At 53.4% G+C, this 13,983-nt stretch overlaps 1 protein-coding gene across 5 annotated transcripts in view; it reads left to right on the forward strand.

Annotated features, from left to right (window-relative positions):
* SPTBN2 (spectrin beta, non-erythrocytic 2) overlaps positions 1-13,983 on the forward strand; it is a 44,449-nt gene that overhangs the window by 17,060 nt on the left and 13,406 nt on the right. For all 5 annotated transcript variants that reach the window (XM_053899412.1, XM_019415096.2, XM_019415097.2 and 2 more), the window contains 13 exons: positions 134-307; positions 1,129-1,220; positions 1,380-1,460; positions 1,786-1,901; positions 4,427-4,539; positions 4,674-4,861; positions 6,109-6,226; positions 6,803-6,961; positions 7,291-7,593; positions 8,857-9,010; positions 9,269-10,139; positions 11,916-12,053; positions 12,419-13,175. In XM_053899412.1, coding sequence (XP_053755387.1) covers positions 134-307; positions 1,129-1,220; positions 1,380-1,460; positions 1,786-1,901; positions 4,427-4,539; positions 4,674-4,861; positions 6,109-6,226; positions 6,803-6,961; positions 7,291-7,593; positions 8,857-9,010; positions 9,269-10,139; positions 11,916-12,053; positions 12,419-13,175 — 3,264 coding nt within the window. The remainder of the gene's footprint in view (positions 1-133; positions 308-1,128; positions 1,221-1,379; positions 1,461-1,785; positions 1,902-4,426; positions 4,540-4,673; positions 4,862-6,108; positions 6,227-6,802; positions 6,962-7,290; positions 7,594-8,856; positions 9,011-9,268; positions 10,140-11,915; positions 12,054-12,418; positions 13,176-13,983) is intronic.

The following is a 13,983-nucleotide window of genomic DNA, read 5'->3' on the forward strand; positions in this document are numbered from 1 at the left end:
GCCTTGAGGGCTGTCCCTGTGTTCCTGAGGGGGGTCATGGGGAAGGTGTGCAAAGGAGGGCCTTGGGAAGGCTAGGAGGGAAGGAGGAGGAGGCCCATGGATTCATGTCATTGTGTCCTCTGTCCCTCAACAGCCAAAGCCCACAAAAGGCCGCATGCGGATCCACTGCCTGGAGAACGTGGACAAGGCGCTACAGTTCCTGAAGGAGCAGAAAGTGCACTTGGAAAATATGGGCTCCCATGACATTGTGGACGGAAACCACCGTCTGACCCTTGGGCTGGTCTGGACCATCATCCTTCGGTTCCAGGTACCCCACAGAGTGTCACGCAGAATGTGCTTCACACATTGGTGCTGTACCGTGGACAGGCATTGCCAGTCCCTGGCATGATCGATATAAACAGGAAGGGTCTAGAACCTTGTATAGCACTTTGTGGTTGCTGTGATATCCAGGCCCCAGATCAAGGGACTCTCCTCCTTAAACAGAGTAGAGACCAGTGTGGGTGTTGTCAAACTTCTGTGGCCAGTTCCCTGTGGCCCGGTTTGTTGACTGGTCACATGTAGTACGACCACATGTTGGACCACAAGGGACTGGAGATTTTACAGACTGAACTTTCACCCCTTAAAGTTTGAGAACTGCATTTGGGGCCTGGTCATTGGTCCACTCCTCTGTCTCAAACTCTGCTTGCCTCCCTAAAACAGTCACCGTACTGTTCCTTATGCTCTGAGCACAGGCAGTCCAGTGTCCTAATGCCATCACAACTGTCCTGGTTGTCCCCTTTCTCCCTGGGTGTAACTTCTTCAGCTCCTCCCAGCCCTGAGCAGAACTCCATCAGTGTCCCCTTTGAAACCCTGCTCTCAGGCACTCGTGGGTCCCCACCGGGAGGAGGCAGCAACCTTCGTTTTGAGGAACGTCCACTATTCTGACATCTTACCCCATCTTGATGCCTCAGATCCTTTTGAACCAATGTTTTGTGGTCACTCGCCTAGGAGGAATGGTCCCAGGCTCTGTTCCTGCACCCCTATCACAGGAGTCTAAAGAGCAGTTTCCTGCTATACATTTCTGAGTATCTCCAATAACTCCAGGAGCCCCTGTTCAAAGAGTGAGGATCTTCTTTCTCTCCTTCTTAGATCCAGGACATCAGTGTGGAAACAGAAGACAACAAGGAGAAGAAGTCAGCCAAGGATGCCCTACTGCTGTGGTGCCAGATGAAGACCGCGGGGTGAGGCTGCCCAGGGATCATGGCCTTGGAGGGTTGGATGCACCAAGGCTGTGTGGTAAAGGAGGCCTGGGCTCCAGGACCCATTAGCTGGGGATCCATCGTTGAGTTGCAGACCTGGGCTAGGCCCTACTTACCATTTGTCCCGGTCTCTGTATATAGGTATCCCAATGTCAACGTGCACAACTTCACCACCAGCTGGAGAGATGGTCTGGCCTTCAACGCCATCGTGCATAAACACCGGTGAGGAGCCAGGGTTAGCGAGCCCACCCGAGCTGCCGGGTTGGTTCATGGCCTAGGGGCACACACACGCACAAACAGTGAGATGGGCCACCCGGCAGTTATGAGGAATGAACATTCAGAGAAGAGCTGGGATGTGGGGGCAACACGATGCACAGAGGGCAGGGATGGGAGCCGAGATGGGGAGGGATGGGTGGGTGTGGGTTTAGGGTCCTTGGTTCTGGACAAAATGGAGTTGGTGACGAGGATAAAGAATAGGGGTAGCTTTACTTTTCCTCTTTAGGAGCTCATGTGCTCCCAATGCCTTCTACATTCCCCCTGGTTGCAGGCCGGATCTGCTGGATTTTGAGTCACTGAAGAAGTGCAATGCACACTACAATCTGCAAAACGCTTTCAATCTGGCCGAGAAGGAGCTGGGGCTCACGAAACTGCTGGATCCTGAAGGTGGGGCAGAGGGATCTACCAAAGACGCTGCGGGATAGAGATAGAAGGCAGATGATGAGTGGGCGCCTGGGGCTGGCAGAGGGGTGGGGTGTGTGCATGGGAGGTGACTGCTAATGGATATGGGGTTTCCTTTGGGGGGTGATGTTCCAGAATAGATAGTGGTGAGGGCTGCACGTCCTTGTGAATATACTAAAAACTGCTGAATAGTATACTTAATTTTTAATTTTTTAAAAATGTTTATTTATTTTTGGAGGAGAGAGAGAGAGAGAGAGACAGAGCATGAGCTGGGGAGGGGCAGAGAGAGAAGGAGACACAGAATTTGAAGCAGACTCTGGGCTCTGAGCTGTCAACACAGACCCCAACGCAGGCTCGAACTCACAAGCTATGCCACCATGACCTGAGCAGAAGTCGGGCACTTAACCGACTGAGTCACCCAGGCGCCCCATGAATAGTATACTTTATATTTTTTTATTAAAAAAAAAAATTTTATGTTTATTTTTGAGACAGAGAGATAGAGTGCGAGCAGGGGAGGGGCAGAGAGAGAGAGGGAGACACAGATCTGAAGCAGGCTCCAGGCTCTGAGCTGTCAGCACAGAGCCCGCCGCGGGGCTCGAACTCACGAACGGTGAGATCATGACCTGAGCTGAAGTTGGACACTTAACTGACTGAGCCACCCAGGCGCCCGTGAATAGTATACTTTAAAAGGGTGAATTTTATGGTATGAGAATTATATCTCAATTAAAAAAAAAAAAAAAAAAGCTGTGGGAAGAGGTGCCACCCTGTGGCAGAAAGAGCCCTAGGCTACAGTTCCATCCCAGCCCCACCATGGACCAGCTCTAGAGCCAGTCACTTAGCCTCTCTGTGGCTTAGTTTCCTCATCTCTAATATGGGAAGATTGGTCTATGTGGTCTCTAAGGCCCTTCTCATTCTAAAATTCTAGGGTTCTAAATAAAGCTGCATGACCTTTTTCTAAAAAAAATTTTTAATGTTTATGTTTATTCTTGAGAGAGAGAGAGAGAGACAGAGTGTGAGCAGGGGAGGGGCAGAGAGAGAGGGAGACACAGAATCCAAAGCAGGCTCCAGGCTCTGAGCTGTCAGCACAGAGCCCAACGCGGGGCTCGAACCCACAGACTGCAAGATCATGACCTGAGCCGAAGTTGGGTGCTTAACCGACTGAGCGACCCCAGCGCCCCTAAGTTGCATGACCTTGAGGACTCACCAAACATGGGCCTTACAGTCAGCAGCCCCTGCTGACTGGCCTCTGTGGTTCTGACATTAACACTGGTGAGACTGGCCATAGCCACCAGGCTTTTATTTGGTACCTGGCACTGCACTTGATGCTTCAATTAATTTAATCCTCACAACACCCCCTCGAAATCAGTACTGTTATTATTCTCCATTTATGGAGGAGAAGATGGGGACCTGTAACAGGGTTAAGTGACTTTCCCAAGGTCATACAGCTGGTGGAGCAGAGAGTCAAACTCCAGACCTATTTGCTCAGCCACATCTGGGAGAGCAGAGAACAGACTTGGTGCCTCCAGGAAAGGGAGGCAGAGAAGGGCCAAGGGGCTTCCCAGCTGGAAACGCCCCTTCTTAAACTCCCTGGGCAGACTTGGGTCTCGGTTGTTTTCTCCCTGTTTTCCATCCCACCGTAGCCCCATCTCAGTCCCTCTCAGTCCAGAGTGACAACAGCTAACTGGTGTTAGAGGGAGAGCAAATGTAGGATCCTGGGAGAGCATTTGAGAAGCACAGCTGTGATAAAGAACATTTATGCAAAGCTAAGTATCCTGTAACTTGACGAGGTGATTCCAGTGGTTCCTTCCTGCCTGTGAGCTTTCAGAAGTGGTCAAAGGGCTGCTGGTCCTCTAGTCTTCCCTCTGGCAGGATGGAATCTGCCTAATAGAACCCAGTCTTAGTCAGCCTTCGCCCTTGTGGTAGAAGCTGATTTGCCTCAAGGACATTCACCTCCTTGGACCCATAGCTGAACTTTGGGATTGAGGTTGAAAATAGCCGTGACCATGCCCCAAGATGGCCCTGAGAACTGCTGGGGCTCACTGGGCCTGTCCCTCTGAACATCCTGGGTGCAGGAAGCTTACTTTGTACCCTCCGTCTTGCTGCCCCTGAATCCATTGACTTCTTAGACATCTTTCCAGTTCTTAAGTACAAGATCCATCCCCAGACAGGAATACGGTTTCTTTCCTTACCTTTCTTCCCCTAAACAACTAACTTTGGTCTCCACTGGAAACAGTGGGTAAAAACCTCCTTGGGCTTCTGAATTTTGTCCTCTGCTTGTTTCTAGGAGGGGAAAAAAAAAAAAAAATCTTAGCTTTTGCATGCCCTTTTAGTCCAAAGGATTTATTTGTCATTTTGTACTGAGAGGTACTGGAAAGAGGTCAGTCTTGGAGGGTTGGGGATGGGGTGAGGCTGGGACTGGGGTGAGTGATTCAAGCTGCAGGTGGATTTCTGGGAGGCAGGTTCCTGATCTCTAAGCATACATGACTGACCTGGGTGATCCTTTTTCTCAGATGTGAATGTGGACCAGCCAGATGAGAAATCAATCATTACTTACGTGGCTACTTACTACCACTACTTCTCCAAGATGAAGGCCCTGGCTGTGGAAGGCAAAAGGATTGGCAAGGTATTCCCCACCATGGGGCGGTCAGCACAGAGGTCTGGCCTGGAGGTCTTCCTCCCCTAAAGCAGAGACAGGGCGGAGCTGTGGGGCTGGGCCAGGGACCCCGTGGGCCGGCCCCCCATGTCGCTGTCTCACAGGTGCTGGACCATGCCATGGAGGCAGAGCGTCTGGTAGAGAAGTACGAGTCCCTGGCCTCAGAACTGCTGCAGTGGATTGAGCAAACAATTGTGACCCTCAACGACCGGCAGCTGGCCAACTCCCTGAGCGGGGTCCAGAACCAGCTACAGTCCTTCAATTCCTACCGCACGGTGGAGAAGCCACCCAAGTAGGTGCCTGGGGACCACCCCCTGCAGCATCATGCCTGCCCTGAGCCGTGCTCATGGGAGAAGGAGCCTAAATTAGGGGGGCCTTTTGGGAGGGAAATTTGGCAGGACATAAATGCAGCGAAGGCTCATGTCTCCCAGCTCAAAGTGCCAGAAGCAATTCCAATATAAATTTTTTAAATGATTATCCATTTTTTAAAGATCATGCTGCAGGAATGCTTGCTGCAGTAGAATCAGTGCAATCCACTCGGATAAGATTACTGGCTGGGTGTTGCAGAATCCTATTCCAGCTCAGGGCAAGGGGGACTGGATCTGACAGGCCGGTCATAACCAGCAACACGGGTGTGCGACTGGTGACTTACACGTTGCAAAGGTTCTTACTGTTTACCTATATTAGAAATTGGCTTTTTTTCAAGTGCAGAATTGCCATTAGGCAGTTCTCTACCGTGCATGCTAAACCTTCTGTTTTCCTGTTTTTGAGCTTTTTCGGAGTTAATGTGTTTCAGCTCCAGAACGAACACTGATCCAGCAAACATCTGTTCCTACACATTCCAAGAATGATTTAAGGTGTGCCCTTTGACCCAGAAAGGCCTCTTCTGGGCATTGAACAAAGATATAGCTTCCAGGATGTTCACTAACCTGACCTTTGTAAAAGCAAAATGAGTCATGGGATAGCCACTGAAATTAATGTTGAAGAGCTGCATTTGTTGACATGAAAAGACGTTCATGAAAAATAGGTGAAGAAGCAGTTTACAAAACTGCTTATTTGTAGACAGTAGGGAGCAAACGGCTAAATGTTCAGGTTCAAAGTACCTGAGTTCAAATCCTGGCTTTGCCATCAAGCAGTCCTGAGCATTGGGCATCTTACTGAGCCTGCCTGTGCCTGTTTTCTCATCTGGAAAGTGGGGATAATAAGAGAATGCGGATAATAGTAAGAACCAAATGAGAGGGCCTGGCTCACAGTGGGGGGGTCCTTGGCCAACATTAGGTGTGGTTCTGATATAATCCCATCTGTGTACAAAAAAAGAAGAGGAAGCACATGCCTGCCAAAGGGCAACCGGTCGTTTCTGTATGGGTTTCATTTGCTCTAAAATTATGTTCTTTTTGCCTACCAATATTTTCTGGCCTTTGCACTGAAACCATGCATTGCTTTCATGAGAAGAAAAGCAACCCAGGACACTTTATTTTGAGATGTAAAGCGATCCTGTGCCTAAGTGGCCCTTGACCCCAACCTGGCCTCCTGCCTCAGGTTCACCGAGAAGGGGAACTTGGAAGTTCTGCTCTTCACCATCCAGAGCAAGCTGCGGGCCAACAATCAGAAGGTCTATACGCCCCGCGAGGGCCGGCTCATCTCTGACATCAACAAGGTGCACGGCCTCCCTTCCTGTCCCACCGATGTCCCATCCCTGGCACCAGCCCCCACTACCCCAACTGGAACACTTGTCCAGGCTCCCCACGGCCCTCCCCGGTACAGATATGACTCACACATCCTCCTGTGCATCCTGCACATCCCCCCTTCCTCCTCCGTCTGTCTCTCCGTGCAAGTGCACATAATAAAATTACACCCTAGTTCCTTATCTTGTTCAGCATACCCCGAGTTCGCGGTCTCTACTTTCTTTTTTTTCACAATGTTGTGAGATTAATGTAAGTAATAGGGTTCACCTGCGGTCCCACCACCACAAACAAATCCAGGGGTTTCCACCGTTCCCTGTCCCTTTCCAGTCCTCATCCACAAGCAGATGAGCTTTCACGCAGCTCCGTGGCACTCACGTCGTCCCACTTCTCATACTTCCACGCACAAATGTCTAACCAACTACATTCCACGGACCCAGCAGACTGAGCTTCCGTGGGACTCATAGTGTGCCCTCGGTCCTGATGATCCCTCCCCGCCCTCACTTCCTGAGCCCTGGTTCTTTTGCACCAATCCCATCCCCACCTCGCAGGCTTGGGAGCGGCTGGAGAAAGCTGAGCATGAGCGTGAGCTGGCCCTGCGCACCGAGCTGATCCGCCAGGAGAAGCTGGAGCAGCTGGCCGCCCGCTTCGACCGCAAGGCCGCCATGCGGGAGACCTGGCTTAGTGAGAACCAGCGCCTTGTGTCCCAGGTAAAACCCAGGGGGCTCTTGGCCTGTGCAGGCCGGGCAGGAGAAATGGGAGAGCGAGTGGTGGATTAGGAGCCCTGCAACATGGGGAGCTAATGAAACCAGGAATCCATCGCACGGATAAGAAGACCAGGAATCCCTGGAACGGGGGGCCAGAGGCTTGCGCTGGAGATAGGGCTAGTGAGATAGGATGGGATAGGATAGGGATGAGACAGAGCCACCTTGCGAAGTTGACATCTTGCAGTGGAAGCCCTCTGGGGAGCAGAAGGGACTGGCGAGCAGAGGTGGTGGCCCTGAGCTCCTCAACTTCCCCTGCCTGCCCTCTGCCTCAGGACAACTTTGGGCTGGAGCTGGCAGCCGTCGAGGCAGCAGTGCGGAAACACGAGGCCATTGAGACGGACATCGTGGCCTACAGTGGTCGGGTGCAGGCTGTGGATGCCGTAGCCGCAGAGCTGGCCGCCGAGCGCTACCACGACATCAAGCGCATTGCCGCGCGGCAGCACAATGTGGCGCGGCTCTGGGACTTCCTGCGGCAGATGGTGGCAGCCCGGCGGGAGCGGCTCCTTCTCAACCTGGAGCTGCAGAAGGTGTTTCAGGACCTGCTCTACCTCATGGACTGGATGGAAGAGATGAAGGTAGCAGCGGGATGCGGGCTGGGGGTGAAGATGAGCAGGGCAGTGACAGCGTGACTGGGGACCTGTTCCCTTGGCGCATCTTGGTGGAGTATGTCTCCGCGCAGGGCCCTGACCCCTATTCAGGTGCACAGAGCAAACAGGGCCCCGTCTGCACAGGGCTCACATTCTGGTGGGAGGAGGCTGATGATAAAACCCACGGACTCACCTGGTTGGCTCAGTCGGTAGAGCATGTGACACTTGACCTCAGGGTCATGGGTTCGAGCCCCACATCGGGCATGCAGCCTACTTAAAACAAAACAAAGCAAAACAAAAAACAAAACACTCCACGAACCTATCAAGAAACAAAATAGCAGGCGGACATAAAGCCCACGAGGAAACTGAACAGGGTCATGTTATAAACTGGTCCAGGAAGGCATCTGAGAAGATGCCATTGCAGAATAACTGAAGGAGCCAGCACAGGGAGATCGGAGCAGGCACTGTTCCAGGCAGAAGGAATAGCCTTGGACCTGCACAGGCGTGCCGTGTTCAGCGAGAGCAGGAGGGCAGTGGCTGAGATAAGGGTGGAAGCAGCGAGCTCACCCAGGGCCTTCCAGGCCTGCTCAGGGGGATGAGTTTTGTTCAAAGTCATATGAAGCACTGAGAATGATTGGAAGGTTTTGGAAAGGAGAGACACGATTCTGCCTTAATGTTCTCAGAGGTCACCTTGACCATGAGGTGAAGGAGGACCGTGGGCAGCTAGAGTGGGAGCCAAGGGGCCAGTTAGAGGTGGTGTAGTGACCTGTGCAAGGGATGGGGATGAGGCTGGGTCTGGAGAGACACTGAAGTTGCTGGGGTGCTGGGGACCAAGCCATGACCGCAGGAGGGTGGCAAGAATCTGGGGCTGAGAAGATGAGTCAGAACAGAGATTTCAGGAGCAAGGTTTGGTAAGAAAGTCGTTCCACAGGAGGGGAGTTAAGTACAAAATGGCCAGGGAGCCTGGACAGAGCTGGGGTGTCACTGTGTGTGTGTGTGTGTGTGTGTGTGTGTGTGTGAGAGAGAGAGAGAGAGAGAGAGAGAGCGAGCGAGCTGTCGCACATGAGCAGGTGGGCTCATCTGGGTGAGACACCCAGAGGCCCCCCCACAGAGGGGGTTAGGAGGTTCTGTGGATCCAGGAAAAGGGAGCAAGATTAGCCCATGTGAGTGGCAGGACTGAAAGAGGCCTGGCGGGGGGGTGGGTCCTGGGTGGCCCTCGGAGAGCCATGGGCATGCCACCTGTCCCGGCAGGGCCGGCTGCAGTCTCACGACCTGGGCAAGCACCTGGCTGGAGTGGAGGACCTGCTGCAGCTGCACGAGCTGGTGGAGGCAGACATCGCTGTGCAGGCTGAGAGGGTGCGGGCCGTGAGTGCCTCCGCACTGCGCTTCTGTGACCCAGGGAAAGGTGAACACGGGCTGGTGGGGGGAGCGGAGAAGGGGAGGGAGGGTCTGGGGAGGAGAACATTAAGAACTGAAGCAGCAAGGCCAGGGAAAACCAGGGACAGGAAGGATGAGGGGTGGATGGTAGGTGACTGGGCTAGGGAGGGAGCCCTGAGAGGTGGGGGTGGGGGGGTGGGGGGGGTGGAGATTTGTAACCATGGATGGGTAGAGGCCGCAGGGTGGCTGAGTCATAGCTCTCAACCCTCCACTCTGACCTTTTCAGAGTACAAGCCGTGCGACCCACAGCTGGTGTCAGAGCGGGTGGCCTCCCTGGAGCAGAGCTACGAGGCGCTGTGCGAGTTAGCAGCGGCCCGGCGGGCCCGGCTGGAGGAGTCCCGACGCCTCTGGCGCTTCCTCTGGGAGGTGGGTGAGGCCGAGGCTTGGGTTCGGGAGCAGCAGCACCTGCTGGCCTCAGCAGAAACTGGCCGGGACCTGACCGGCGTCCTCCGCCTGCTCAACAAACACACAGCCCTGCGAGGCGAGATGAGTGGCCGGCTGGGGCCCTTGAAGCTTACGCTGGAGCAGGGCCAGCAGTTAGTTGCAGAGGGCCATCCCGGGGCGGGCCAGGCCGCCGCCCGCACAGCCGAGCTGCAAGCGCAGTGGGAGCGGCTGGAGGCCCTGGCAGAGGAGCGTGCTCAGCGGCTTGCCCAGGCCGCCAGCCTCTACCAGTTCCAGGCAGACGCAAACGACATGGAGGCCTGGCTGGTGGACGCGCTGCGCCTGGTGTCCAGCCCCGAGCTGGGGCACGACGAGTTCTCCACGCAGGCCCTGGCCCGACAGCATCGGGCCCTGGAGGAGGAGATCCGGAGCCACCGGCCAGCCCTGGATGCCCTGAGGGAACAGGCCGCAGCCCTGCCTCCTGCACTGAGCCGCACGCCCGAGGTGCAGGGCAGGGTGCCCACGCTGGAGCGGCACTACGAGGAGCTGCAGGCCCGGGCAGGCGAACGAGCGCGGGCCCTGGAGGCAGCCCTGGCGCTCTACACCATGCTCAGCGAGGCCGGGGCCTGTGGGCTGTGGGTGGAGGAGAAGGAGCAGTGGCTCAATGGGCTGGCCCTGCCCGAGCGCCTGGAGGACCTGGAGGTTGTGCAGCAAAGGTAGGCCCCCTGCTGGCTCCCTCGGGGGAAGGCCTTGTGAGCTGGGAGGCCAGCGTGTGGGTGGCGGGCCCTGCCATAAACTGCCTGCTCTTGCTACAACCCTTGAGTCTTAACGATTGTGTTTTCATTTTAATGAAAAATATTTTCAGAGAAAACATTAGGGGCCCCTGGGTGGCTCAGTGGGTTAAGAGTCCCAACTGTTGGTTTCAGCAAAGGTCATGATTTCATGGTTTGTGGGTTCGGGCCTCACATCGGGCTCCGCGCTGACAGTGTGGAGCCTGCTTCGGATTCTCTCTCTCCCTCTCTCTCTCTCTGCCCCTCCCCAGCTCTCTCTGTCTCTCTCTCAAAAATAAATAAACTTAAAAAAGTTTTTTTAAAGAAGAAAATGTTATACAGCAAGCTCCTACATACCTAATCATCCAGATTCAATAATTGTCAGTATCGTTCTATATTTGGTTATTTTTCCTTTTCTTAAAAAAATTTTTTTTCGTGTTTATTTATTTTTGAGAGAGAGAAAGAGAGCACAAGCAGGGGAGGGGCAGAGAGAGAGGGAGACACAGAATCCGAAGTAGGCTCCAGGCTCCGAGCTTTCAGCTCAGAGCCTGACGCGGGGCTCGAACTCAGGAACCGTGAGATTATGACCTGAGCTGAAGTCAGACGCTCAACCAACTGAGCCACCCAGACGCCCCTTTTCCTTTTAAAAGTTAGCAAATCCCCACATTATCATTTTCACTTCTACATTCTTCAGGATGTGTCCTCTAACATATGGAGAAGTAACATATTCCGAAATATAGTAAATTATTTTTTAATTGCATGTGTGGACTTAAAAGAGCTGAGGCTTTGATGTTACAAACCTTTAGGCAGATACACTGATTAACCTCTTATGAAGTAAGTTTACTTACAGAATAATACATCTTAAAATCATTTAGAAAGGACATTTTTCTTACAGAACCACAATACCATTCTCACATAGAACAGAAACAGCAATTCCTTGATGTCTGTTACTCAGTCCATAATCAAATTTCCTGGTGGCTTAAAAAATGTATTCAAAGATTTTTTTTCTTGGTTTTCAAGATACTCTATGACAGAGATCAGCAAGCTACAATCCTGGGGCCAAATCCAGCCTGCTGCCTGTTTTTTTAAAATAAAGCTTTATTGGAACAGAGCCATGCTCATTCATTTACGTATGGTCCCTGGCTGCTTTTACTTTTTTGTATTGCTCTACAATAGCAGAGCTAAATTCTCTTGACTGGGATCTTATGGCCCAAAGGCCTAAAACACTTGCTATTTGGCCCCTTACAGAAGATGTTTGCAGACTCTGTGAGAATATCCAACGCCCCTAGGAGAAGTTATGCTTCACATCTTTATCATGCAAACAAATTTTTGGTTGTCAATTCATTTTTTAATACATGTTAATAGGAGGGGACCCAGGTAGGCAGCAAAGCGGTTCCAGGAAGAATGGGGAGGTTCCCATAGAGGGTGAAGCCCTGGGCCAGGAATTTGTTTGGCTCGTGCAACTGTTCATGACATTCGCTTTCATCATCTCCTTGATTAACTCCAGAGGGGATTGCTTTTCTACTTGCCTGGGGGGAACCGAGGCTCCCCACTTGAGCCACAGATACTGCAGGTGTTATACGTGAAGATGTGCAGAGGCTCCTGAAGATCAGCCTCGGGTGGACAGAGAGGAGTTTCCCTGGGCATCCAGGGGAGATGGGCTGGTGCATCACTGCTCCCACAGTCCACAGCCACCGCTTCCACCCTCTTCCGCCCTCTCAGGTTCGAGACCCTGGAGCCTGAAATGAACGCCCTTGCAGCACGGATCACTGCTGTGAATGACATTGCGGAGCAGCTGCTGAAGGCCAAACCCCCGGGCAAGGACAGTATCATCAATACCCAGAAGCAGCTCAACCACAGGTGGGGTTGGGGAGGGCAACCAAGAAAGGATGCAGCAGACAGGGATGGCAGCCAGAGGGAGTTCCGTAGGGCATGGAATGGAGGCTAAAAACGAGGAAGGAAGGTCATCTGGAACATGTTATGGGGCAGAGGCGGGAAATGTTGAGAGAAATGAAGGGGGTAAAGGTAATCCGAAAGGACTTGTGCCTGGACAGGGAGCCATCGAGGGGTGGGGAGGGTGAGCAAGGAGCAGCCTCTTTAACAAGCAGAAGTAGGTGGAGGAATATGCCAGAGGAGAGAGAGGCAAGGAAGAAGCTTCCGAGTATACCTAAATGGGGCAGGAAAGCTGAGCAGCTCTAGACACCAGGCCCTCCTTCTACTCTCAGGTGGCAGCAGTTTCGGACCCTGGCAGACGGCAAGAAGGCAGCCCTGACATCGGCCCTGAGCATCCAGAACTACCACTTAGAGTGCACAGAGACCCAGGCCTGGATGAGAGAAAAGACCAAGGTCATTGAGTCCACCCAGGGCCTGGGCAATGACCTGGCCGGGGTGCTGGCACTGCAGCGGAAGCTGGCCGGCACCGAGCGGGACCTGGAGGCCATCGCCGCTCGGGTGGGCGAACTGACTCGAGAGGCAAATGCCCTGGCTGCTGGCCACCCCGCCCAAGCCCCTGCCATCGATGCCCGGCTTGGAGAGGTGCAAGCTGGCTGGGAAGACCTAAGGGCCACCATGCGACGGCGAGAAGAGTCACTGGGTGAGGCGCGGCGGCTGCAGGACTTCCTGCGCAGCTTAGATGACTTCCAGGCTTGGCTCGGTCGCACGCAGACCTCTGTGGCCTCTGAAGAAGGGCCGGCTACCCTGCCTGAGGCAGAGGCCCTCCTGGCCCAACACGCAGCCCTGCGGGGAGAGGTGGAGCGGGCCCGGGGCGAGTACAGCCGGCTCCGGGCCCTGGGTGAGGAGGTGACCCGGGACCAGGCTGATCCGCAGTGCCTCTTCCTACGGCAGCGACTCGAAGCCCTGGGAACCGGCTGGGAGGAGCTGGGCCGCATGTGGGAGAGCCGGCAAGGCCGTCTGGCCCAGGCCCACGGCTTCCAAGGCTTCCTGCGGGATGCTCGCCAGGCCGAAGGTGTGCTCAGCAGCCAGGTAAGAGCCCTGGGACACAAAGTCCCACCCAGGAAGAGAGGGAACTAGGGGTGGGGAAGTGTGGAGGAGAGAAGTGGGTGGGAGGAAATGGCAGTGAGGGAGTAGTTGAAGAACCAGGATGGACAGAGAGGGCATGTTAGAAGAATATGGGCGGGGCGCCTGGATGGCTGGGTTGGTGAAGCGTCTGACTCTTGGTTTCGACTCAGGTCGTGATCTCACGGTTGATCGATTTGAGCCCCTCCCTCAGGCTCTGCGCTGACAGCATGCTGCCTGCTTGGGATTCTCTCTCTCCCTGCGCTCTCTGCCCCTCTCCCACTCACTCATTCTCTTTCTCTCAAAATAAATAAACATCCCCAAAAAAGTTGATTTAAAAAAAAAAAAAAGAAAAATGTGGGAGTAAAACAAACAAACAAAGATGTAGATACCTGGCTGGCTCATTCAGTAGAACATGTGACTCTTGATCTCAGGGTCGTGAGCTCAAGTCTCACATAGGGTTAGAGCTTACTTAAAAAAAAAAAACAACAACAACAAAAAAAGATTAAACAGAATAAAAAGATGTTGGTATAACTTACCAAAACTGGGTTGAGAAGAAATAGAAAACCTGACCTGCCATGTAAGTGTTAAGTATGTGGCCAGAAAGAAGGTAAAACGGGATTGGGGCTGTTATGGTCCTCCTGCCTAGTTCCCTTGTAACTTTGCAAGACTGCAGCATAATCAGGCACCCCTCACCCCTCCACTCTGTCTTCAGAGCCAGGCTGTCTCCTCTCCTCTCCCCACCTGGCCTCCATGTCTGATATGTCCTTTCAGG

Source organism: Panthera pardus, unplaced genomic scaffold (genome assembly GCF_024362965.1).
Source record: "Panthera pardus isolate Hobbes unplaced genomic scaffold, ASM2436296v1 HiC_scaffold_12, whole genome shotgun sequence".
Classification (NCBI taxonomy): Eukaryota; Metazoa; Chordata; class Mammalia; order Carnivora; family Felidae; genus Panthera; species Panthera pardus.